At 37.5% G+C, this 19,731-nt stretch overlaps 6 protein-coding genes across 6 annotated transcripts; 3 read left to right on the top strand and 3 right to left on the bottom strand.

Moving 5' to 3' along the window:
• Positions 1–123: 123 nt before the first annotated feature.
• PHYBLDRAFT_80088 (hypothetical protein) lies at positions 124–6,644 on the top strand (the record flags this gene model as incomplete). The annotated part of the gene is made up of 16 exons (XM_018443554.1): positions 124–1,197; positions 1,339–1,632; positions 1,670–1,798; positions 1,880–2,026; positions 2,146–3,235; positions 3,298–3,453; positions 3,516–3,802; positions 3,864–4,147; positions 4,220–4,328; positions 4,385–4,480; positions 4,650–4,708; positions 4,798–4,898; positions 4,982–5,175; positions 5,251–5,451; positions 5,516–6,023; positions 6,091–6,644. 16 exons carry the CDS (start codon positions 124–126, stop codon positions 6,423–6,425), a joined length of 5,064 nt encoding a protein of 1,687 aa, XP_018292327.1. The 3' UTR covers positions 6,426–6,644.
• Positions 6,644–6,929, bottom strand: PHYBLDRAFT_95495 (hypothetical protein; the record flags this gene model as incomplete). The annotated part of the gene is made up of 2 exons (XM_018443909.1): positions 6,644–6,757; positions 6,840–6,929. Coding segments are annotated over 2 exons (204 nt in total), but the record flags the coding sequence as incomplete, so codon positions are not given.
• A 1,332-nt stretch (positions 6,930–8,261) lies between these two features.
• On the top strand, positions 8,262–9,860 carry PHYBLDRAFT_80089 (hypothetical protein; the record flags this gene model as incomplete). The annotated part of the gene is made up of 8 exons (XM_018443555.1): positions 8,262–8,430; positions 8,509–8,546; positions 8,612–8,913; positions 8,984–9,117; positions 9,185–9,256; positions 9,318–9,437; positions 9,493–9,617; positions 9,682–9,860. The coding sequence occupies 8 exons, from the start codon at positions 8,262–8,264 to the stop codon at positions 9,736–9,738; spliced, it is 1,017 nt and encodes a 338-aa protein (XP_018292325.1). The 3' UTR covers positions 9,739–9,860.
• A 104-nt stretch (positions 9,861–9,964) lies between these two features.
• Positions 9,965–10,585, bottom strand: PHYBLDRAFT_167703 (hypothetical protein; the record flags this gene model as incomplete). The annotated part of the gene is made up of 4 exons (XM_018435695.1): positions 9,965–10,066; positions 10,225–10,272; positions 10,337–10,460; positions 10,509–10,585. The coding sequence occupies 4 exons, from the start codon at positions 10,583–10,585 to the stop codon at positions 9,965–9,967; spliced, it is 351 nt and encodes a 116-aa protein (XP_018292324.1).
• A 973-nt stretch (positions 10,586–11,558) lies between these two features.
• PHYBLDRAFT_186761 (GATA-type zinc finger transcription factor) lies at positions 11,559–14,168 on the top strand (the record flags this gene model as incomplete). Its single annotated transcript, XM_018439280.1, has 5 exons — positions 11,559–12,153; positions 12,282–13,366; positions 13,809–13,907; positions 13,996–14,075; positions 14,137–14,168. The coding sequence occupies exons 1-5, from the start codon at positions 11,608–11,610 to the stop codon at positions 14,166–14,168; spliced, it is 1,842 nt and encodes a 613-aa protein (XP_018292323.1). The 5' UTR covers positions 11,559–11,607.
• Positions 14,169–17,610: 3,442 nt separating this feature from the next.
• On the bottom strand, positions 17,611–18,970 carry PHYBLDRAFT_71450 (hypothetical protein; the record flags this gene model as incomplete). Its single annotated transcript, XM_018442473.1, has 2 exons — positions 17,611–18,815; positions 18,889–18,970. The coding sequence occupies 2 exons, from the start codon at positions 18,968–18,970 to the stop codon at positions 17,611–17,613; spliced, it is 1,287 nt and encodes a 428-aa protein (XP_018292322.1).
• Positions 18,971–19,731: the final 761 nt, after the last annotated feature.

The following is a 19,731-nucleotide window of genomic DNA, read 5'->3' as shown; positions in this document are numbered from 1 at the left end:
TCTTCCTCTTTCTCTCTCTTTTTCTTTTCACTTATTATATATATATATATTTATTTATTTTACTTTATTTTTTGTAAAAAGAAAAAAGAAATAAATAAATAACCTTTTTGCTCCCTTTACACAATGGCCAACCACAGCTCATATTCAGGGCTGCCTCATGGCTACAGTTTCTCCGATCCTCCACAACAACCTCCAGTACAAAACCGTACCTCATATCTCGGAGAACAGCAGTACGGTTATAGCTTTGTCGATCCTCCACAGCAACAGCAACCTTCATCAGGCCCATCTATCCCTAGTCACCACCATTACTACTCTGGTCAGCAGCATGGATATCCGCCTGTTGATAATCACGGTCCTCGCTACCCTCCATCAGGCAACCAAGGCTATCCTCCACCTGGAAACCAGCATCATGAATCATCTCAACAAGCATCTAGTTCATTCCGTATGCCAAGCCCGAACCCTTATCGAGTTTCGTCTCCCCCTGGTCATTTATCACAAGTATACCCTCCCGTAGACTATCAAGTCTACGAAAATCAGCAATCCGACATCTATCCTCCTCAACAAAACTACAATCAGGCAATGCCCCTTTATCCAGCACCAGGTTACTCAAGACCAGTGACTAATGACTTCAATGGATACAACTCTTACCATAGGGGAGAAACCAATAACTCGTATCCTAATACCATAACTGACCAACATTCAAGCTACAGATCAAGCTATGTTTCTCACAGACCTGTCATCCCATCCACAATCGAACGACCAAAGTACAGTACCGAGGACGAAAACAACGATTTGGGATTTATTCCTGTATCACCAGACTCTTCTGACGATGAAGAATATGTATCCCAACAACCACCAGTACAAAACAAAGAAAACTATACACGGGCTCCTACCCAACTCACCCACGCCCAGGAATTAGCGAACGCCATTACCGAGCAGCTGGCCAGACAGACCTTGGATAATAATAACCCGGTGCTTTATCCCGGAGCTAGGCAATCATCCCTGAGCGTGTCTGAAAATAAACCCGGCCCACTTGTTCACGAACAAGATATTACCCCAACACCACAAAAGCCAGATTACAGTCTTCTTTCTGTATTGGCGCAGCAGTTTCTAAGTCTCATACATAACCTTGAGAATGTACGAGAATTGTTTTGCGTGAGCGAATACCCAGAATCTTTCACTGGACAAGAGGCTGTGGTAAGTATTGGTTTCAGAAAACGATATATATATATATAAAACAAAACAAAACAAACCAAAAACAGAAACAAAAACAAAACGGAAAGTGTATATTGATTCGCATCCTATGCTTTGCTACTTTCCTTTTCTTTAAAAAAATAGAAAGCTATATATTCTATTCTTGACAAGCATGTCCCGGAAGAGTACTGTGTAAAGGTAGCCACGGCCTTGATGCGCGGAACCCCATCTTTGTTTAAACCCGTTCCCTACTGTCAAAAATCAGTGATGACAAATTCTGTGTATAACTCGCCGGATGAGGTTTATACGTTTGATGAAGATGCTAGACCTAATGATCTACCAATTGGTGTCTACACGAATTTAACCAAGTGCTATGTCTATGACTGTCTGCCAGACCAAGGAGGCTGCTATGCCCCCAGGTGTCCTAATAAACCCGTTGTAATCGACGAAGAGTCTGTGGTATGTATTTAGATAGTCAGTAGCAAAAAAATTATTTGTATCCCCAATACGATTTGTTGACTCTGGCAATCACTTGCAGCTATCTACCAGTCTCTCCCGACAATCTTCTATAAAATACCCTCAGGAAGACGATAGCAACGCTACAGTAAGTATAATGAAACTTTATATATATATATATAGATCATTAAACTAGACTTCAACTTTTCTTCTTTCTATTTTTGACTAGTCTTACCCTCATTCGGCTTGGGCTGCGCGTGTACCCAAAGAACTCTTAGAAAGCCTCAGCAGTAGAGAAAGAGCTCGCCAAGAAGCAATTAACGAACTTATTTATTCTGAAGAACAATACCGCGATGATCTCGATATTCTCCATGATGTATGTATAAACAAGTATTTAAAGATATGTCTAAAATTAATATCGTTACTTCAAATATAAAAAGTTGTGGGATAGATAAATATAAAACTAATTGCTCACCATTAAAAAATATTTTATAGGTCTACGCTTCTCCACTTCTTAACAGTGGCATTCTCGATAAGGATAAGCGCATTGCGTTCGTTAAAGATGTCTTTAACAATTATCAAGATCTGCGAGATGTTAGTGCAGCTTTGTTCAAAGATCTTAGAGAGCTTCAGCGACGATATGATCAAAAGTGTGTTCCCATGGTGGGTGATGTGGTAACACAACACATTGGGTTCTTTGAAAATGCATTCTTGCCATATTTGCCTAATGTGGCCATGGCAGAATATCTTGTTTCCATCGAAAAGAATACAAATGCCGAGTTTCAGAGATTTTTGGAAGAGGCATCAAAGGGTCCCCAAATGCGACGTTTACCTCTGCGCCATTTCCTTATGAACCCTGTAACACGCCTGCAACGTTACCCTCTTCTCATTGACGCTATCATCAAAAAAACCGATGAAGACCATGAAGATTACGCGTTTTTGGTTCACTGTCGACAGGTTATCGCCAAGTATGCCAAACAAGCTGATGCGTTAACCGAAGGCACCAAACAAAAATTGGAAATTAGAAAGATCAATGATTGTCTGATATACAAACAGGGAGAACAAATAGATCTGGCTTTACTCGACCCACAGCGTAAACTGCTTTACCGTGGTGATCTCAAACGTCGCAATAACGGCATTGAAGTCACCGAAAAATCTGATATTCACGCTTTTATTTTTGACCATGTTCTATTGCTGACAAAGCAGCGGAAGACAAGCGTTGGTGAAGAGTTCAGGGTCTGGAAGCGACCAATTCCCTTGCAGATGCTATTTGTCCAAGGAAGTGGAGATATGGCAGGTATAACCGGAATGGCAGGAATAACATCCACAAATGCAGGCCAAACCACTGCATTGATGTTCTATCATCTTGGGCAGCGAGGGGGTATATACAATTTCTTCTGCAACAGAATGGAAGACAAAATAAACTTGATTAATTCAATCGAGAAAGCCAAGGCCGAGTTGAAGAAGAAGCAGGGAGAAGACAATGTGTTTGAATTGAAGACATTAGATGATTCGAGCTTCCGTTACCTAACTTCTGGTAATTCATCTGGCGGGCAAGGAAAGATCAATTGCTCGATTCCATTTGGTAGGTGTTTAAGACAACAACATCAACAGCAAATAAATTTAATAATATCAACTATGGTCTAGTTTCAATTGATGGCGAGGAAAAGGTTGCTATCGGTACAGAAACAGGTGTTAGTTTCAAATCGCTTTCTACCAACATTATCCGGACTGTGATCGTGTGCGGTAATGTGACAGAGTTAGATCTGCTCGAAAAGCACCACATCCTATTGGTCTTGACAGGTAAGAATAAAATAATATTAATGTAATTTAATAAAGGATGCGGTATCTAATATTATTATTAGAGAAAACTCTCAAGGCGTATCCTATTGATGCACTCGATTCACCTAACAATACAAAGCCACCAGAGAAATTGTGTTGTGAGATCAATCAGGGAGTTGGATTTGTGCAGACTGGACATTGTAATAACAAGGATCTTATGCTATACATGAGACGAAAGAACAACCAGAGTTTATTCTCTGTGATGGAGCCAATCGCTGATTTGCGTGACCCCAAGAATGCAAAACTCATGCCTCAAAGATCTGGCCTATTCTCGCAAAAAAGTCCACAGCTGTGGTTTAAGAAGTATAAAGTAAGTGATACTAAAAAACTGATATATATATATGGATATGTGTATTAAACTCGTTGTGTAGGACTTCTATGTGGGTGCAGAAGCCAGCCATGTTCATTTTTTGAAACATAAGATTAATGTGGTGTGCGTGCGTGGATTTGAGATTATTGATCCAGAGAATCTAAACATGGAACGGAGCATTCCTGATTCTGATGATCCCCAATTCAACTTTATCCAGCGCCACACTGAACCACTTGTACCATTGGCGATGTACAGAGTTCAAACTAAATTCTTGTTGTGTTACAGTAAATTTGCTTTTTATGTTAATAACCGTGGTGGATCGCTGGCGAACCGTGGAGCTGGAAGGTAACATAATACTTATAATAAGAAATCAATTTTACTTGAATTGAAAGAAAAAACTAACAATTGAATTCTTAGAACTCCATTACTATGCGAATGGGAAGGAAACCCAGACCATATTGTATACCAACACCCATACATAATTGCCTTTGATAAGCAATTTATCGAAGTTCGACATTTTGAAACTGTAGGTTAAGTGAAAATCCATAAATATCTAATATTAATTTTATTGATTTGTACTAGGGTGAATTGGTGCAAATCATCCCAGGTGATAATATCCGCCTGACTTATTACAACAACTCTGGAGAGGCTGCTATAATTCATGGTTGTATGAACAACGTACAAAAACCAGATTCACAGTTACTATTCAGGCTCTCTATCAACCCACAGCATGTGCCTCCTACCCGCAAATAAGCACAATACAAATAAAAATAAAAGAAGAAATCCATACAAACATATATATTTAACATGTCTTTTTTACACATTTGATAATCCGAAAATCTATTAGTGTAACAAACCCCATCGTCTTCATGTGGTATTCTCGTTGGACAAAGTGTCTGAGCAATTGTGAATAAACATTATATTTTTTTTGTGTGTGTGTGTGTGTTTTTTTTTGTATTCTATACTTGTCTTTTCCTAATGTTATTATTTACTAGCATTATTCTGGGAGCCTTGATGGCTACCCAAGTTAATGCTCAAGATGCTGGATTCGATACATCAATCAATCGCTTTGGATCAACGTCTCGAGTTGTAAATGGTAAAAACTAGAAAAAAAAACATAGAAAAAAATTACATTTGATCAAATCTCAATTATGCTCGAACTCATCTGCTTTAAATTAGAAACCGCAAATATGTTTTCAGTCGAGTATCATAACTGGTACAAGGTTGTGACGAATAATGTCAAGAATGAGAAATACGCCCTTGTTTGTTGTGGTCAAAGTTCTGCTTCCCTCACAGGTTTTGACGCTGTTATTAATATACCAGTAACCTCGGTCGGTGTTGATCGTGAGAATACTGTTCTTTCCTACATGGAGGTAAGAACTTTAAAAAGAAACTGATTTAAATTGTGAGGATGTTGGTCTGATTACAACAATGTGTATACTTGGTAGCTTCTAAACGTAACAGGCTCTGCTGTATTCATTACTGCCAATTCGAATGTGACTTCTCCATGCTATTCTAATGTTCCTAATTCACTCCCTTTGGTTGACAATGTGGATATAATCATTGGAAACAAAGCTAGTTCTTCGCACCCTAATTCCACACGATATGTGGAATTTTCTCCTAATGCTGATGTATTATCACCCCTTCAGGTAACTATATACTTTAAAAGACTAGTAAAAAAAAATCAAGAAATTGACCACTGGAGATGAATAGAGAGCATCCTGGATCGTATATCTTGGGTTCTTCTTTAACAAAGAGTTTGAGGCATCAACTGTTCTTGGAAACATTGCAACACTTTATGAATGTCATGCTAGCAATCTCGCCAACCCTCCCAGCCGCCCTACTGTAGCCCCCACTGTTTATGATGCAGGTTCTCGTACCTGGGGATTTAACCGAAATGCTTTTTATGAGACACTTCTCCATGATGCTGGCGGTTCAATCAAGTATATAAACTCTGCGCAAAATGCTGTAGGCCTAAATACCTTGGAATTTGAACATTATATTCACGAGGCAGACTATGTTATTGACAATACACCAATGGAAACACTTGGGGACTCGCCATACGACAAATGGGTAGATTTGGGAATGTTCAAATCTAGTGCTTATGATGAGACATTTTTGCAAGATCGTACTGTATTTCGATGGGACGGTCTTGTCAATAAGTTTGGCTTCGATGACTGGTCTGAACGATCAATTGCTCGCCCTGATTTGGCTTTGACAGGTAAGGACAGATATATTAAAGAATATTCATAATTACCATTCTTAATGAAGCACCCTCGATTCTATAGATGCGATTCATTTACTCTATCCTACATACAACCCTACCTATCAATTTACTTGGCTCCGCAATTTTGCCAAGGCTGACACTCCCCGTACGGTGTCAGACTCTGATTACCCAAGCTGTAGTGATGTCCGCTTAATGCTCAGTCAGACCTGTTCATCCAACCCCATGTTTAAGGAAATCAAGGAAGAAAAGGAGCCTCTCAAGCCAAAAGAGAAAGCTGGTATTTCTGTCGGTGTAATTGTGTTCTTCGTCTTGCTTGTTGTAGCGTCAGTCTTTATCTTCCGTCACTTCCGTCAAAAGTCCCAGAAGCATCAGTTCATCAAAATGAGCGAGCTTTAAGTGCAAACGGTGATAATAACAAAAACAAACCCGAGTATATATTAAGGGAGGCAGCCTGCTGCCTTTATTATTATATTTCAAAATATGACACCCTTATTACTCACGAACAGAACTCCACGCACACTCACACCCACACCCACGCACTCACACAAGCTATATACACTCTTAAACAGAGATAACAAATATCATAATAATAAATATCAAGTAGCCATTGCATCCTTCTTGCGTTTCATCTTCTTCATTTCTTCCAAGCAGTCGTTGCAGTACCATGCCCCTTTTGGAGGTGCTGTTAAACCCACGCACTCCATATGGAACCATTCATATGGACAATTCTAATATCCGTGTTTAATAAAAATAATAAATTCCTGGCTATCACTTGTTTTCTGTCTGCTATTCATTTATTTTAATTCGTACCTGACCATCGCATGCTACCATCTCTCCAAAAGAAACTTGTCTACAAGAACAATATAAAGGCTCTTGGTTGTCGCGTGCATCTCTAGCTTCCTTCTTTTTTCGTTTGCGTTGCCGCTTAGCCATAATAAAATCTTCTTCTTCTTCTTCAGGGTCTTTTCCTATTCTCAAATCTTGTCACATTCTACTTTGTCCTGTCGTGGTGATCTCCTTACGTTTCTTGAGGTCCTGGCGAGAAAATGAAGGTTCTGATTGTTTGTCAAGTTGGTCGAGATCATGGCCGAGACGACTCAGATGACGGTCTACCTTTAGCATCAAGAGAAAGTTCTCAATGACCATCTTGTTCATCACCAACAATACAAAGTCATACCAGCAAAAGGGCCTCTTCTGCCAGATGAACTCTTTCATCTGCAAGCCCTTCTAATGTCTTGTAGTCATTGTCGATCTTTTTTACAATTGTTGGTTCAGCCTTTACTAGTTTGTCGCGTGGAGCATCTGGCAGGAACCACTGATTGTGAATCTTTGTCAGCTCACGCTGTTGGGAATCTATCCGGTCTTCGATTACTATATGAGAGATATAATAAGACAATTGGAAAGGTGATATGGAGACAAACCTAGAAATTGATATCTTGGTTCAAAATCTTAAACAACTTGCCTCGACTTTGTTCGTTACGGTGCTGGATTTCTGCCCAATGATAAGCTATTTCACTCGGTAGATTTTCCAAGCCTAGTACATACATATAATTACTTAAATTAGCTTATACTCTTATCTTACTGACTGTACTATACTTTGAACATAGTCTTGCAGATATCGGTTACTATCCTGTTGATCCATCACAGACTTGATATGTATGTAAAGAGTTGAATGAAAAGGAAGAGTAAATTCAATCTCCATTCACATAAATTTCCTTGCTTAGACAAAACGAAACTCAGCGGGAGTTGGTCTTTGCCCAAAGATGGGTTCTGTCAAGAGTACCAAAAGAAGAATGTTCTTGTTTGGCACATATAATTCATAAATCTACTTGAATTAAGTGGAATGTAGATATCTCCATCGACCGTCTATATGGAATAATTCTTCAATCAGCTATATTATTATTCAAATCTTAAGAGTCTGGGTTTCTGCACACAGACACACACACATATGCACATGCACGTACACACATACACATACAAATATACATACCCACAGCCTGTTAGATAATAAACGATTTCCAACAGAAAAGTATTTATTGAAAAAGTGAATTAATATATATATGAATGTTCGATTTTCTTAATTGATTGATATAAACTCTTGTTTAATTTACTCAGTTCTTCATAATTCGATTCGTACAAAAAAATAAATAAGCCCTGAAATGGTCTTTGTGACCTTTTTGTCCATTGAAGGCTTTAAAGCACTTTCCTTTTCCTTCTTCACAATTTATATACATGGGTGAATTTGCAGTACCAGCTCCTACTCATGCTCCTCCTCCTCCTTTGATCTATGATAAACCCTCATGGGCTGGTGTTGCCACTCATGATTACAAATTCGAGATTCTCAAAGGTGGTGTACAAGTCGATCAGATTGATGGTCCTAAGAAAGACTTGGTAGTGATTGGTAGGTTAAATTATGTTTATAAATAAATAAGCAAATAATCATTTTATTTATACATTTTATATTACTTCATTCTTTTAGGAAGACTTCCGATATGCGAGATTCCGATGGAACATCCTGTAAGAATAATACAGCTGTTATTTTTACATACTTTATCGAATCGGCTATTTACTTTTATTACTAGTCTGTGTCGCGTTACCATGCTATTATTCAGTTTAATCAAGAGGGCGATGCATTCATATATGATCTCGAAAGTGCACATGGCACTCGCTTAAATAAAATTCGTATTCCTGCAAGGACTCATTTACCCATCAAAACAGGCGATCAACTTAAATTTGGAGAAAGTACGCGAGTATGCATTTTTGAGACAGAGAAGCCATCTAGCGAACAGGATATTGCAAGAGAAGAAGCAATTGCCGAGCGCTTCCGAGCACGTCGTCAATTACCCGTAGAAACTAGTGAAGATGATAATAATGGTGTATCTTGGTAAAGCTTCTTTTGTTTTACTTTTATCCAAACTTGCAAGCTTTTTTTTTAACGTTGCAATTGAATACAGGGGTTTTGGAGAGGACGCGGAGGAAGATGATGATGATGATGAACAAGAAGGAGATGGTGAAGGTGAAGGCACTGCTTCTGGGGATGCTGCTTTGTTAACAGTAGATGCCGAAAAATTGGCATTTGAGGATGCAAGTAAGTTTAATAACCCTTCAATATATTGTTTATTTATTTGTTGTTTAACAATTTTCAATATCACTAGAGCGAAGGAGAGAAGAACTAGAGATTATGTATGGTGATGACGATGATGATGATGCATTTTATGACCGCACAGGTAGATAAACATAATTTCTTTGCATTTCATCTTTCTTCTTCTTTTACTTACTTTGATGTAGAGCGTAAAAAGAAGAAAACCGCCAAGGCAGAAACTTATGATGAATTAGTCGAAAGACTCAAGATTACTGAGGAGAATTTGGCTGCTGTACGCCGAAAAATACATGAACGCGAGGAACAAGGTAAGTTTCTCTAATACAATAAGATGGTATTGATAAACCAACCCTGGTGTGTTAGACAAACAAGTCAAAACTGGCGAAGAAGAAGAAGATTTAGATGAATTTATGAAGAATCTTGAAAAGGCACCTGAAAAGAAACAACCGTTGTTTGTTTTGAAGCGAGAAGAAACACAATTGACAAAGGTAGAACTTGATGAATGGCTTAATATAAAGGAACTATTACTAATTTTTTTTCTTGTTGTGAAAGGATGTTGATCGGTTGATAAAGTTGGTCAAGTTGACAAAGCCTACAGTACTGCACTGAACACAGTTAGAGCATGTTGTGTTGTGTAAGATATTCAAGGGCCATCCAGGCAGTCTGAACACTCGGAAGCATAACTTCTCCACGCATAATAAACGATTTGATATCATTGATTAGTACTTGAGGCAAGACCTGAATGCATTCTTCGGCATCGCGGGAAAGTGGAGTAGGGTCCACTTTTGGGTTCAGACACAGATAAGGAACAAATCTGTTTCTACCCCACTTGAGTTCACTGATTCCATCTGGTTGGTCCTCTGGTAATAGACTGATCCATTCTCCTCCAGTCAACCTGGCCTCTTCCGAAAGTTCGTGTTGAGCTGACTGAAGAGGACTAGATAATTTCGGTAAATAGGAGAGTAAACCCTAAAATAATCGTATGGAGAAATATCTTATACCTTTTGTGCTTCCTCATATCATAAGAGCCAGCTACGCATGTGTATTTCTACGGAATGTGGTGAGATACGTTTAAAAGAAGTTTGGCTAACTTACTATTTCATTTGTACCCTGGGCATACTCTTTAAGAATACATGTTGTTTTCTAATATTCAGGAATATTATTATTAGATAATTAATTATTTATGGCTTGATTAGTAGTGTCGTACTGTGTCGGTGTCAAATGTAAATACAGTGACAAACGTGGGATAGGGTGTGTTGTGGCCAACGATATCCCAATCAATCACTCGGCCATCATTGAATTGGGTCTTTCGATGCCAAACCGTGATGAATCTAAATTGAGGGATGATTAGTAATCGTCATTTGAATCAAGTATGGTACCTCTTTTGAGCAACAGTTTCGCTGAGGATCTTTGCAGCTGTGCCCTGAGTGTTGATCTCGAGTGGTGTGTCTGACATTATAAAAGGAGGGCACTGTAATGTCGGTTTGTCCGCCCTCACAGGACAGAATTCATAATGGTCACTAGCGACTTAAGATGCCGGGTATTGGGCAGCTTAAACCTTCTCGCGGTACATACTCCGGCGAGAGGTTGGAGAAGATGATTTTTGCACATTTGTTCAGGCTGTGATAGGACAAACAATTCAATTACCGAGCAAACAATGACATTTAACGTAACTCTTGTGGTTGGAGCGGAGCCCCTGTTTATTAACCAAAAAAGACTCTACTTTCGACGGATCGCTCCACTCGGGCCCAACCAAGCCATGGCTGGTATAGGATAATTTGTGTGCTGAAATACATATTCGTTAACTGGCGTGTGAAGTTTTTGAATAATCCAAAGAGATTTTTTGTGCATTTATTTTTTTAATATTTTCTTCACTTTTACTTCCTTGCTCACATCCTGCCTACTGTATATTCATTTTGCAAGATCAGCACCCTCCCAATATCTTCTTTTACCCGTCTCGGAAGAATGCTTCTTTGTACTTCCTCAAAAACTCAGAAGAAACTTTGTCCTTGGATCCCCACAATAAATATATCCACTATTAACATGGCTGAAACCCTTCAATACATCCTATTTTGAGTATATATAAGTCTTATATTCAAGACATGTACAGGCTCTATTGTGTGAACAGTGCCTGAGAATAAAAATAAAATAAAATAAAGCTCTTTGTAGGGCAGATCTTCTTCTTCATGAAGAAATATTACGTGTGTGTACGTGACACAGCGTAACCTACAAAATGTCTAGGATGAACCAATCACTCGTCTCAAGAGTGTTGAGGATGCGACCAAGGTGCCACCGATGTGGGATCTAAGGAAGCATTAATGATGACACAAGCAGAAGAGGAGAATATATAGCCAACCTCAAGTCCCCGCCTTGTTGAGGCTGGCCAATAAGTCTACGTACTCCGGCCTTCGCTGATTTGTTGCGTTCATCTTCCTTTTCTTCTTTCGCCCTGTATAGCAAAGTCACATAACTGAGACTATGCTCTGTGCAGGCACAACAAACACAATCACCTCTACCATGAACCCTCATTTTACCGATCAATCCACTCGAGACATTCCTGGCCCTTCTCCTGCCGTCGAGAGTATACTCGCAGACGCCCTCTTCCCACCACGACCTTCCACAGAACAACCTGACTCGGAAACACCTTCAGACAAAAAAGACCCGCTGGCGGCTCAAGTCTGGCGGTTGTATACAAAGGCCAAGGATACACTTCCCAATGGTTCACGTCTAGAGAATCTCACATGGCGCATGATGGCCATGACCCTCAAGAAAAAAAAGGCAGCTGAAGCAAAAGCCAAAGCCGAAGAACAACAAAACGAGTTTAATCAAGACGTTTCCCCTCCCACACATGATGACACCACTGTCTTCTTGTCGTCCTCAGCCCCACCAGCAATCGATGGATTTGGCCCCAACTTTCACTCTACAATCCGACCAAAGTCAAATCACGAACGGAACGCTATGGTGTATGGGTCTACTCGTGCAGCACCTTCTCACTTGTCTTCGACGATATTCCCACAAACTCATGTAAGAATTGTTGATTTTGTATTTCATTATACTTTATTTCATTCGAGTGCATCCCCATGCATAGCGTTTTTGCATGGACAATTCCATAATACTTGAATAGGGTCGCTTATTATTTCTTGAACAAATAGACTTCAAACGGATTTACCTCTGGTGTTCATGGCACCAATAGTATCACAATTCCTGCGGATTCAGATATGGAAGAGTGCGACAGACTATCTCCTTACTCGGTATCATCCATGGAAGCATATTTCAGTCATTCGTTGCCGAGTGACCAGCTTCCAATGCAGTTCCAGAACATGGGCATTCATCCACCAGCACTTTTCCAACCACTTTCCCCCGAACCGACAATTCCTGATGAACATATGAATATGAACTCGAGTGCAAGTACAAGTGCGAATGCGAATGCGAATGCGGATACGAGCACGAATGCAAATGCAAATGCAGGGGCACTCAGCTTCGAGGATCTGCTGACAATGTATTATGTCCCTCAATCTGCCCCTGATCCTCTGCTCTCCGTGCATCCAGAGCCACTCCCACTTCCGACTGACAAGAAAGATAGCGCCACCCACTGTACAAACTGTCGCACCACAACCACACCACTCTGGAGACGAAATCCTGAAGGCCTTCCACTTTGTAATGCGTGTGGTCTCTTTCTCAAACTCCATGGCGTCGTGCGTCCTCTAAGCCTTAAGACAGATGTCATCAAAAAGCGCAACCGAAGCAATGCCACGCCCATCACCACAGTCAATAAGGGCATCAAATCCAAAGCAGCCGTATTTGCTAACCCCACCAACCATGCCATCGGTAAACGCGCCTCCACCAGCATTATCACACCCATGCCAAAAGATAAAAAGAAGCCGAACCTTGCCCCTGTTCCATTCACCAATGCAGGTCATCCCTTACGACCCATTGGTTCGCAAATGAACTACTCCACTATAAACTCCACTGCCACCTCGAATCCAACCTTAACTCCCATCACCACCAATACTAATACTAATACTACTACTACTACCAAACGTCAACGTCGCCTCTCCCTGTCAGAACAGGATAATAACAACACCAATGACAACAAAACTAATAATCAGTACCACATATCCATACAGCGTCCTATTCTTCAGACAGTCGGAAGCGCCCCTAATCTCTCTTGGATGGGCATGATGACTCAACCTGATCATGTTCATCCCATGTCCATCTCTGATATTCACCCAGGATGGTCATAACATCCTTCCAATTGATATTTTACACCACATATACATAGCGTTTCCTTATTTCCCTTTTTTTGTTTTCTACAATGAATAATGTCTTTAATCAATTTTTACCATACAATATTTGCGAGCATGGTTTAAGTGATATTCAAAGGGGTAGTTTTTCCGCAAGTAACCATATTCTCTTTATTTGTTGAGAAAGGAATGTTCATATATGAGTTTTACGCTTGTTAAATTAACTAAATACCGTTATATTAGCTTTATATAATTCAAAAACGAAGATAAAGCACGATTATTAAATAGATGAAAACTTTTATAGGGTATATCGTTGCCCTATGCAAAGTACAATATATTCAAACGCGTTTTCAAATGAAATTCTTGGCTTTATAATTCTTTTTGGATAACCTCGTTTTTGGGTCAAACAATTAAAATGATTCTTATTAACTGTAGGGGAAATCTCTATATACAATCCTTGAAGTACTTTCCGAAAGTGTTTAATAAGTGGAAATATAGGCCCAGTTTTATGCTCAAGTTTTTGCATGTTCTAAAGTAAATTTGTATGCTTTAAGTCACATTTCAACTTATGGATTATGATTTGATGAAAAATGGTTGAACTTGACTGTGATACTTTTAAAAGAAGGTCTACTTTGGTACCCATCATCCAACACACTCAGCGTAAATTCAGTAGGGTTTTGTTGTTATTAGTATTGGCTTTAGGTATAGTGTCGTATTTCTATTATGTGCCAACTGTCAGTTGTGTATGAAACATTTATTTCAGTCCAGATCCGACTGTTACTAGGAAGTACGTGAAAAAACTATTTTCCGTGAGCGTCAATGATGAATAAACTATCCAATATAAAATATTTTGTCCGAAAAAAAAGTTTTCAGGCTATTAAATGGATTTTGTGGGTGTAAATCAAACATTTTCAGTCAGTTCATCTTTGAGACTAGATTTAGGTATCATCAATGAGTATCTAAATATTATTTAGACTATTTCCTGTGAGATTGTTGGCATTATTTGTAATCAAAATTTTCTATTGTTGCTTTGCTGTGAGTAGCTTACAAGCTGTAAAAATTCATACTGATAATTGTTTATGCTTTTAAAAATAAGAAAAAAACTGGTTTTTTTTTGGGATTTTTTATTCTAAATATGTATCGCCAAAACAAAATTTTATCTAGGCACAAGTATGATTCTTGACAATATACATTTATTAGAATATAGTATTCTATAAAGTGTGTCCATTAATCTTTAATTCGAATATGATACGATTTTCAACAGTCGACAATATTCATTTGCGAGTGTAAGCAATAGTTATGCTTATTAAAATACGTTAATCTTTGAACAACTATAAAGATATAATGTTTCTTCTGGAGGGGGGAAATGAGAAATAAGAAACCCAAACGCAAAAATGCTTTATTAAATCAATAATTCGGTATCAAACATTCGTTTATTTGATTAAGAAATGGTATAGAGATAATGCTTGTATGTCGACTTTAGATTTTGGTAAACCAAACCTGATTTACCTAATGATTCGCTTGTTTGGCTTTATATTGCATACCACAAACTTTACAGTCTAATAAATAGGATAAGCTATAGTACCTATATGTTTGATGTAAAATCCGTAATAGTTCATCCTAAATTTTTGTTATAATGTAATTTTTTTTTGAAAACAAAAATAAATAAATAAATTCGACTATCAAAATGAAACTACTGCTAATAGTGTGAAAACGGTATAGAGATAACGAAGATATATAATATACTAACTCTCCCATTGAACTGGTAAGGTATATAAGTAAAATGTATACTTTGGAATGAGATAATATGGATAAATATCTTTAAGTCAGATAAACCCTTGAATAAAAAAAAACCGAACTTTCGTTTGGGTCTATTATCAATAATGAGGCCATATATAATGTTATGATATATAAAACACTGTGTATAAAGTAAGCATGAAAACAAATCATAATTAAACTCAAATATCAGAACTAAATGCAACAAACTATTTGGCATTGCTCTTAACCCGTTGGGTTCTAGTCTGTTCTTTGTCTAATAAATCTTCTCTAAATTTAGAGTAATTGTCACTTATAATATTGCTATGACAGAATGAAGTTATTGTACTATTATAAGGCAATTATAATATAATCCTTATATATAAAATACGATCATTTAAAGCAAATATCAGCTTACAATTTAATTCAATTAATGGCAATATGACTAGAGTTCTGCAAAGTAACGTAATAGTTAAGCTAGTATATATCCTTCTGCCTCAATATACATTTTTTCCGTCTATTATTAAAAGAGTGATTTCAAAGGAAAACAAATAAATAACGCTAATATACAGTTTTCTTCATAAAGCAGATATGCTTATTTTACAAAAAGTCCAGTAGCCCACCTTAAGCAATAGTTTTAGAAAATTAAAAAAAAAAAAAAAATAGCATACTTACTCTGGGATTCCTGACGTAAAAAAAAAGTTTTATTTTTCAAGTAACAATAGGTAAATCGGAGAGTAGGTTTGGTAGCAAAAACTACCGTACCCTTACTAAACTTTAGGACCTTTCTATTGGCCCATATGGCTATAGTATGTCCATTTAGTCGAAAACGGGTCATATGAAAGGCGCCTTCTTATTCCTTCCTCTTATTTTAACAACAAAGCTTTCTCCAAACTTACTCTTGGTCTGTTATAGAATAACGGTATGTATTTGTCACGTTTTATCATGTTATAAAGTCGTTCTAAAAAAAAACCTCATTGTACATATTTCCCATCAGTCTTCCCTTGACTTTATTAGATTACTATTCTTAAATGGATCAGACAATGACTATAGTGTTCAAGTTAATATTGAAACAAGTCTTGATTATATGTATAGCCACATAGAGGATCTACTAATAGCTTTGGAGAAAAGGTCAAGGTGATTTGATTTAACCCTGATTTTCTACAATTGGCATTAGTACTGCATACAAATAAAAAGAAACATATATATGTTATAAATACCATTGAAAACAAGAGCCAATTTAATTGCTATATTATGAAATATGAAGTTAAATCGTGATATAGAAGTCAAAAGTTTATTGTACTACTGTGTATCTGAGATATTCTTAAATAAAATATATGCCTTATATAAGATATCTCTCGTCAAAAGTAAGGTTCCCTTAAAAACATTAATATGATATATGTACTGCAGACTATACTTACATGTAGTTTCAGGAGTAAGAGCTTTCAATATTACTATAGCATGCATACCAAGAGTACTATTCATTTTAATAACAGGCTTGTGTAGTAGATATGCGTTTTCTTTGCAACCTAATGCACCTTCAAGAATTCAGCAGCACCATCACCATCACCAATGCCAATACCAGTAGAAGCTGTAATATATTTATACACATATACACGCACATAGGGAAAAAGAAATAAATAAAGTATATATTTTGCTATTTACACACTATTAAATACACTCCTAGACTGTCATATTTATAAAAGGTAAGCACCTTAACCCCTGTAACATATTCAATAAGATAAAGCGTTCTGTACTCCTATATATAAACGCATAAATATATAAATACAATTTTGTATATAAATATATATTAAAAAACGCTAAATTACAGTTTTTAATAAAGGCAAAAGACAACTTGTATATATGTATATATATACAAATGAAGTAGGGGAATACAAAAAAAATCGTGTTTCTTGTGGAGGATATGTGCAAATTTAATCTTTGTGAACCTCGGATATGTAAAATATTGAATCAAATGAAGACTAATGATCGACTAGCTAAATAGTACAAATAAGAAGGTAAAACTCTTTGAAATACCATGTGTACTATTATTTAGTATTATTGCATATGCAGTTGGACTTGAACTGTGCATGTATTCTGCATATCCGCTATTCTCTATTTTATGTATACGTATGCATGTGTGTATGTGTTTGGATCATTTCTCTTTCTTTTATCTCTCTTTATCTTTTGCTTTTTGTTACTGGTTATTCACCAAACCTTAAATCCCATTTTCTGGAGTACCTAATATATTTATAATTTGGGGTTTTTCTTTCTTTCTGCAAGCTCAGTAACAAAAGAAACAACACCAATGCCTTAATATTCTCACATATATGAGCTTCGGTGGCTTTCAAGATTCATGAATATAGACAGATAGACAATAGTTTCCACAAATACAAAAATTAAGAGATATTTATTATAATCCAAGATAAGATATATACTGCTGGTATCTTGGAAACAAATCTCTAAGCCAACAAAAAATATTTTACAAAATCTTTGTTACAACACTCTCAAAATCGATATATGAACTTTCGAGCTGGCGGAATCCCCATGGCCGTTTAAATTCAGGGTGCTCATACAACTCAAAATCTCCATCTTTCACCAATTGGGCGGCAACCTTGCGTTTAACGAATGCTGTCTTTCCGTCCTTGAATTCCAAGCACACTGAGTGCCAAGGAGTTGGTCCACGCAAATTAGGTGACATCTGAATAGGGAATTTTGGCCCAGAACTGTTGTATCCATGGATGGAGAGGCGTAAATGAGTAGGATAGTGGTGCTCGCATAGCCTAGAAAAGGCAACATTGCGCTCCATCATCTTTCTTGCTATTTGGCGGCACTCTTTCTTCTTTTTAGTCTTGCTCATTCCTGCAGGCCACACAAGATCTTCTTCAAGATACCGTACAAATCCAAGATTTACCATGGTGTTACTTATGGCCTCGGCTTTATCAGCGTCAGTAAATATCTCCATCAATCCCGCACGTCTCTTGTCATGGATATCAAAGTTTTCTCCGGCTTGACCAACTTCAAGATCGTCTATATTAATGGCTGCCAAATGATCATCTAATGACCTGAATATGATATGCTTAAGTCCTCCGCGTGATTTGAAGAGTGTGAATTCCAGGAAATTGTTGTATACTGAAACTAGCTCATCCTTGACGCCAATAAGATCAGCAAACACACGGCCATCCGAGACAATAGTAAGTTGACATCCTTGGGGATAATATTGGGCTACATCAGCACAGAAAGATTCTATACGCAGAAGCCCAAGCTCTTCTGTACGATCAGGAAGAACTCCGAGAACCTTGTCCCGATTGTTGGGAGACTTGCAAGGAAAGGCTGGCAGAACCATGAGAATTGGCTCGAGTGCACACACGAACGGATGAATTTTACTGGCCAGGGCATACTTTCCGCTCTCTGAATAGCAATCGACCAAAGGCTTGGAATGATATCGGAGTTCAGCATCAAAATGCTCTAGAAAACGTTGAACTACATGTCCACATCTATCAGGAGTATTACAATCATTGATCGCAATGTTATCAAGGTACAAGACAGGAGAGTTCGAGCTGGTACTGGTAGAAGAAGACAGAACGGGAAGTTCTCCTGAGATGTTTGGTTCAGAGCAACCCTTTTTTTGAAAGAGGTTTAGCACTTGCTTGAATGAACTGTAGAAGAATGAACTACCAAGAAAGCCTTGGAGAAATGATAGTTAGTAAACTGACTTGATTATGATAAATACTTTCTTTGGATAGAAATCCTAGCATACCTTGATACGAAACGTCGTTTTTTACACCAATGGATGATCCATTATACACAATGTCTTTGGAATTTTCTTTGTAGGAGTTCATGTTTTGATATTTGTTCAATATTGGCGTAATAAAAGTTTTAATTTTGGGTGATAAAGGGTGAAGAAGAGAGCGAATACTTTTTTACAATGAACAAACAAACGTTCCTTTATATATTCATGAGTTCTACGGCATATGGTGTCTTGTACTCATTCGAGAATATGCCTTTGTATTCTTCTTGTTACTGTGTGTGCATATTTGATTCAGCCCAGAATATTAACAACTCATTATACACCAAATACTTTAAGCTTGTCATGCGCCAAACTTATATATCAAAAGGCTTGTGGGCGCATGCACAATAATATAAAAGCATTTTTATTTTTATAACAAAAAATTGTCAAATTAAGAAGGATAACCGGAGAAGTGTGATATACTGTATGCAAATAATACAGAAACCAGGAAATTTATGATTTTATAAAGAAAGAAGAAGAAGAATAAAAAAAACCTATTATTGGATTGACGTACACAGAGGTTGAGATTATAGTTGATAAACACCACGTTAAGGAATCAAATCAACAAAACCTCTCCTATAGCTTAGCTCTTTGTCGTATGGTGATATTTTAATATGTATTTAATCAAAAAAAAAATGCATAAATGACTGTATATCTTGATGCTGTGCCTGAATATGTATATACTGCAGGCATTATAAATTACTCAGTTGTGGCTCATATGAAATATAGTAATTATCGCCTTTACAACAACAAAAGGCCCTGGTGTGGTTCTCATGGTCACGGCATTAGTGAAGCTAAATAGGGTGTATTCAA

The sequence above is a fragment of the Phycomyces blakesleeanus genome, assembly GCF_001638985.1.
Source record: "Phycomyces blakesleeanus NRRL 1555(-) unplaced genomic scaffold PHYBLscaffold_9, whole genome shotgun sequence".
NCBI classification, from domain to species: Eukaryota; Fungi; Mucoromycota; class Mucoromycetes; order Mucorales; family Phycomycetaceae; genus Phycomyces; species Phycomyces blakesleeanus.
Note: the sequence above shows the minus strand (reverse complement) of the source record. Positions and strands in the feature narration are given on the sequence as shown.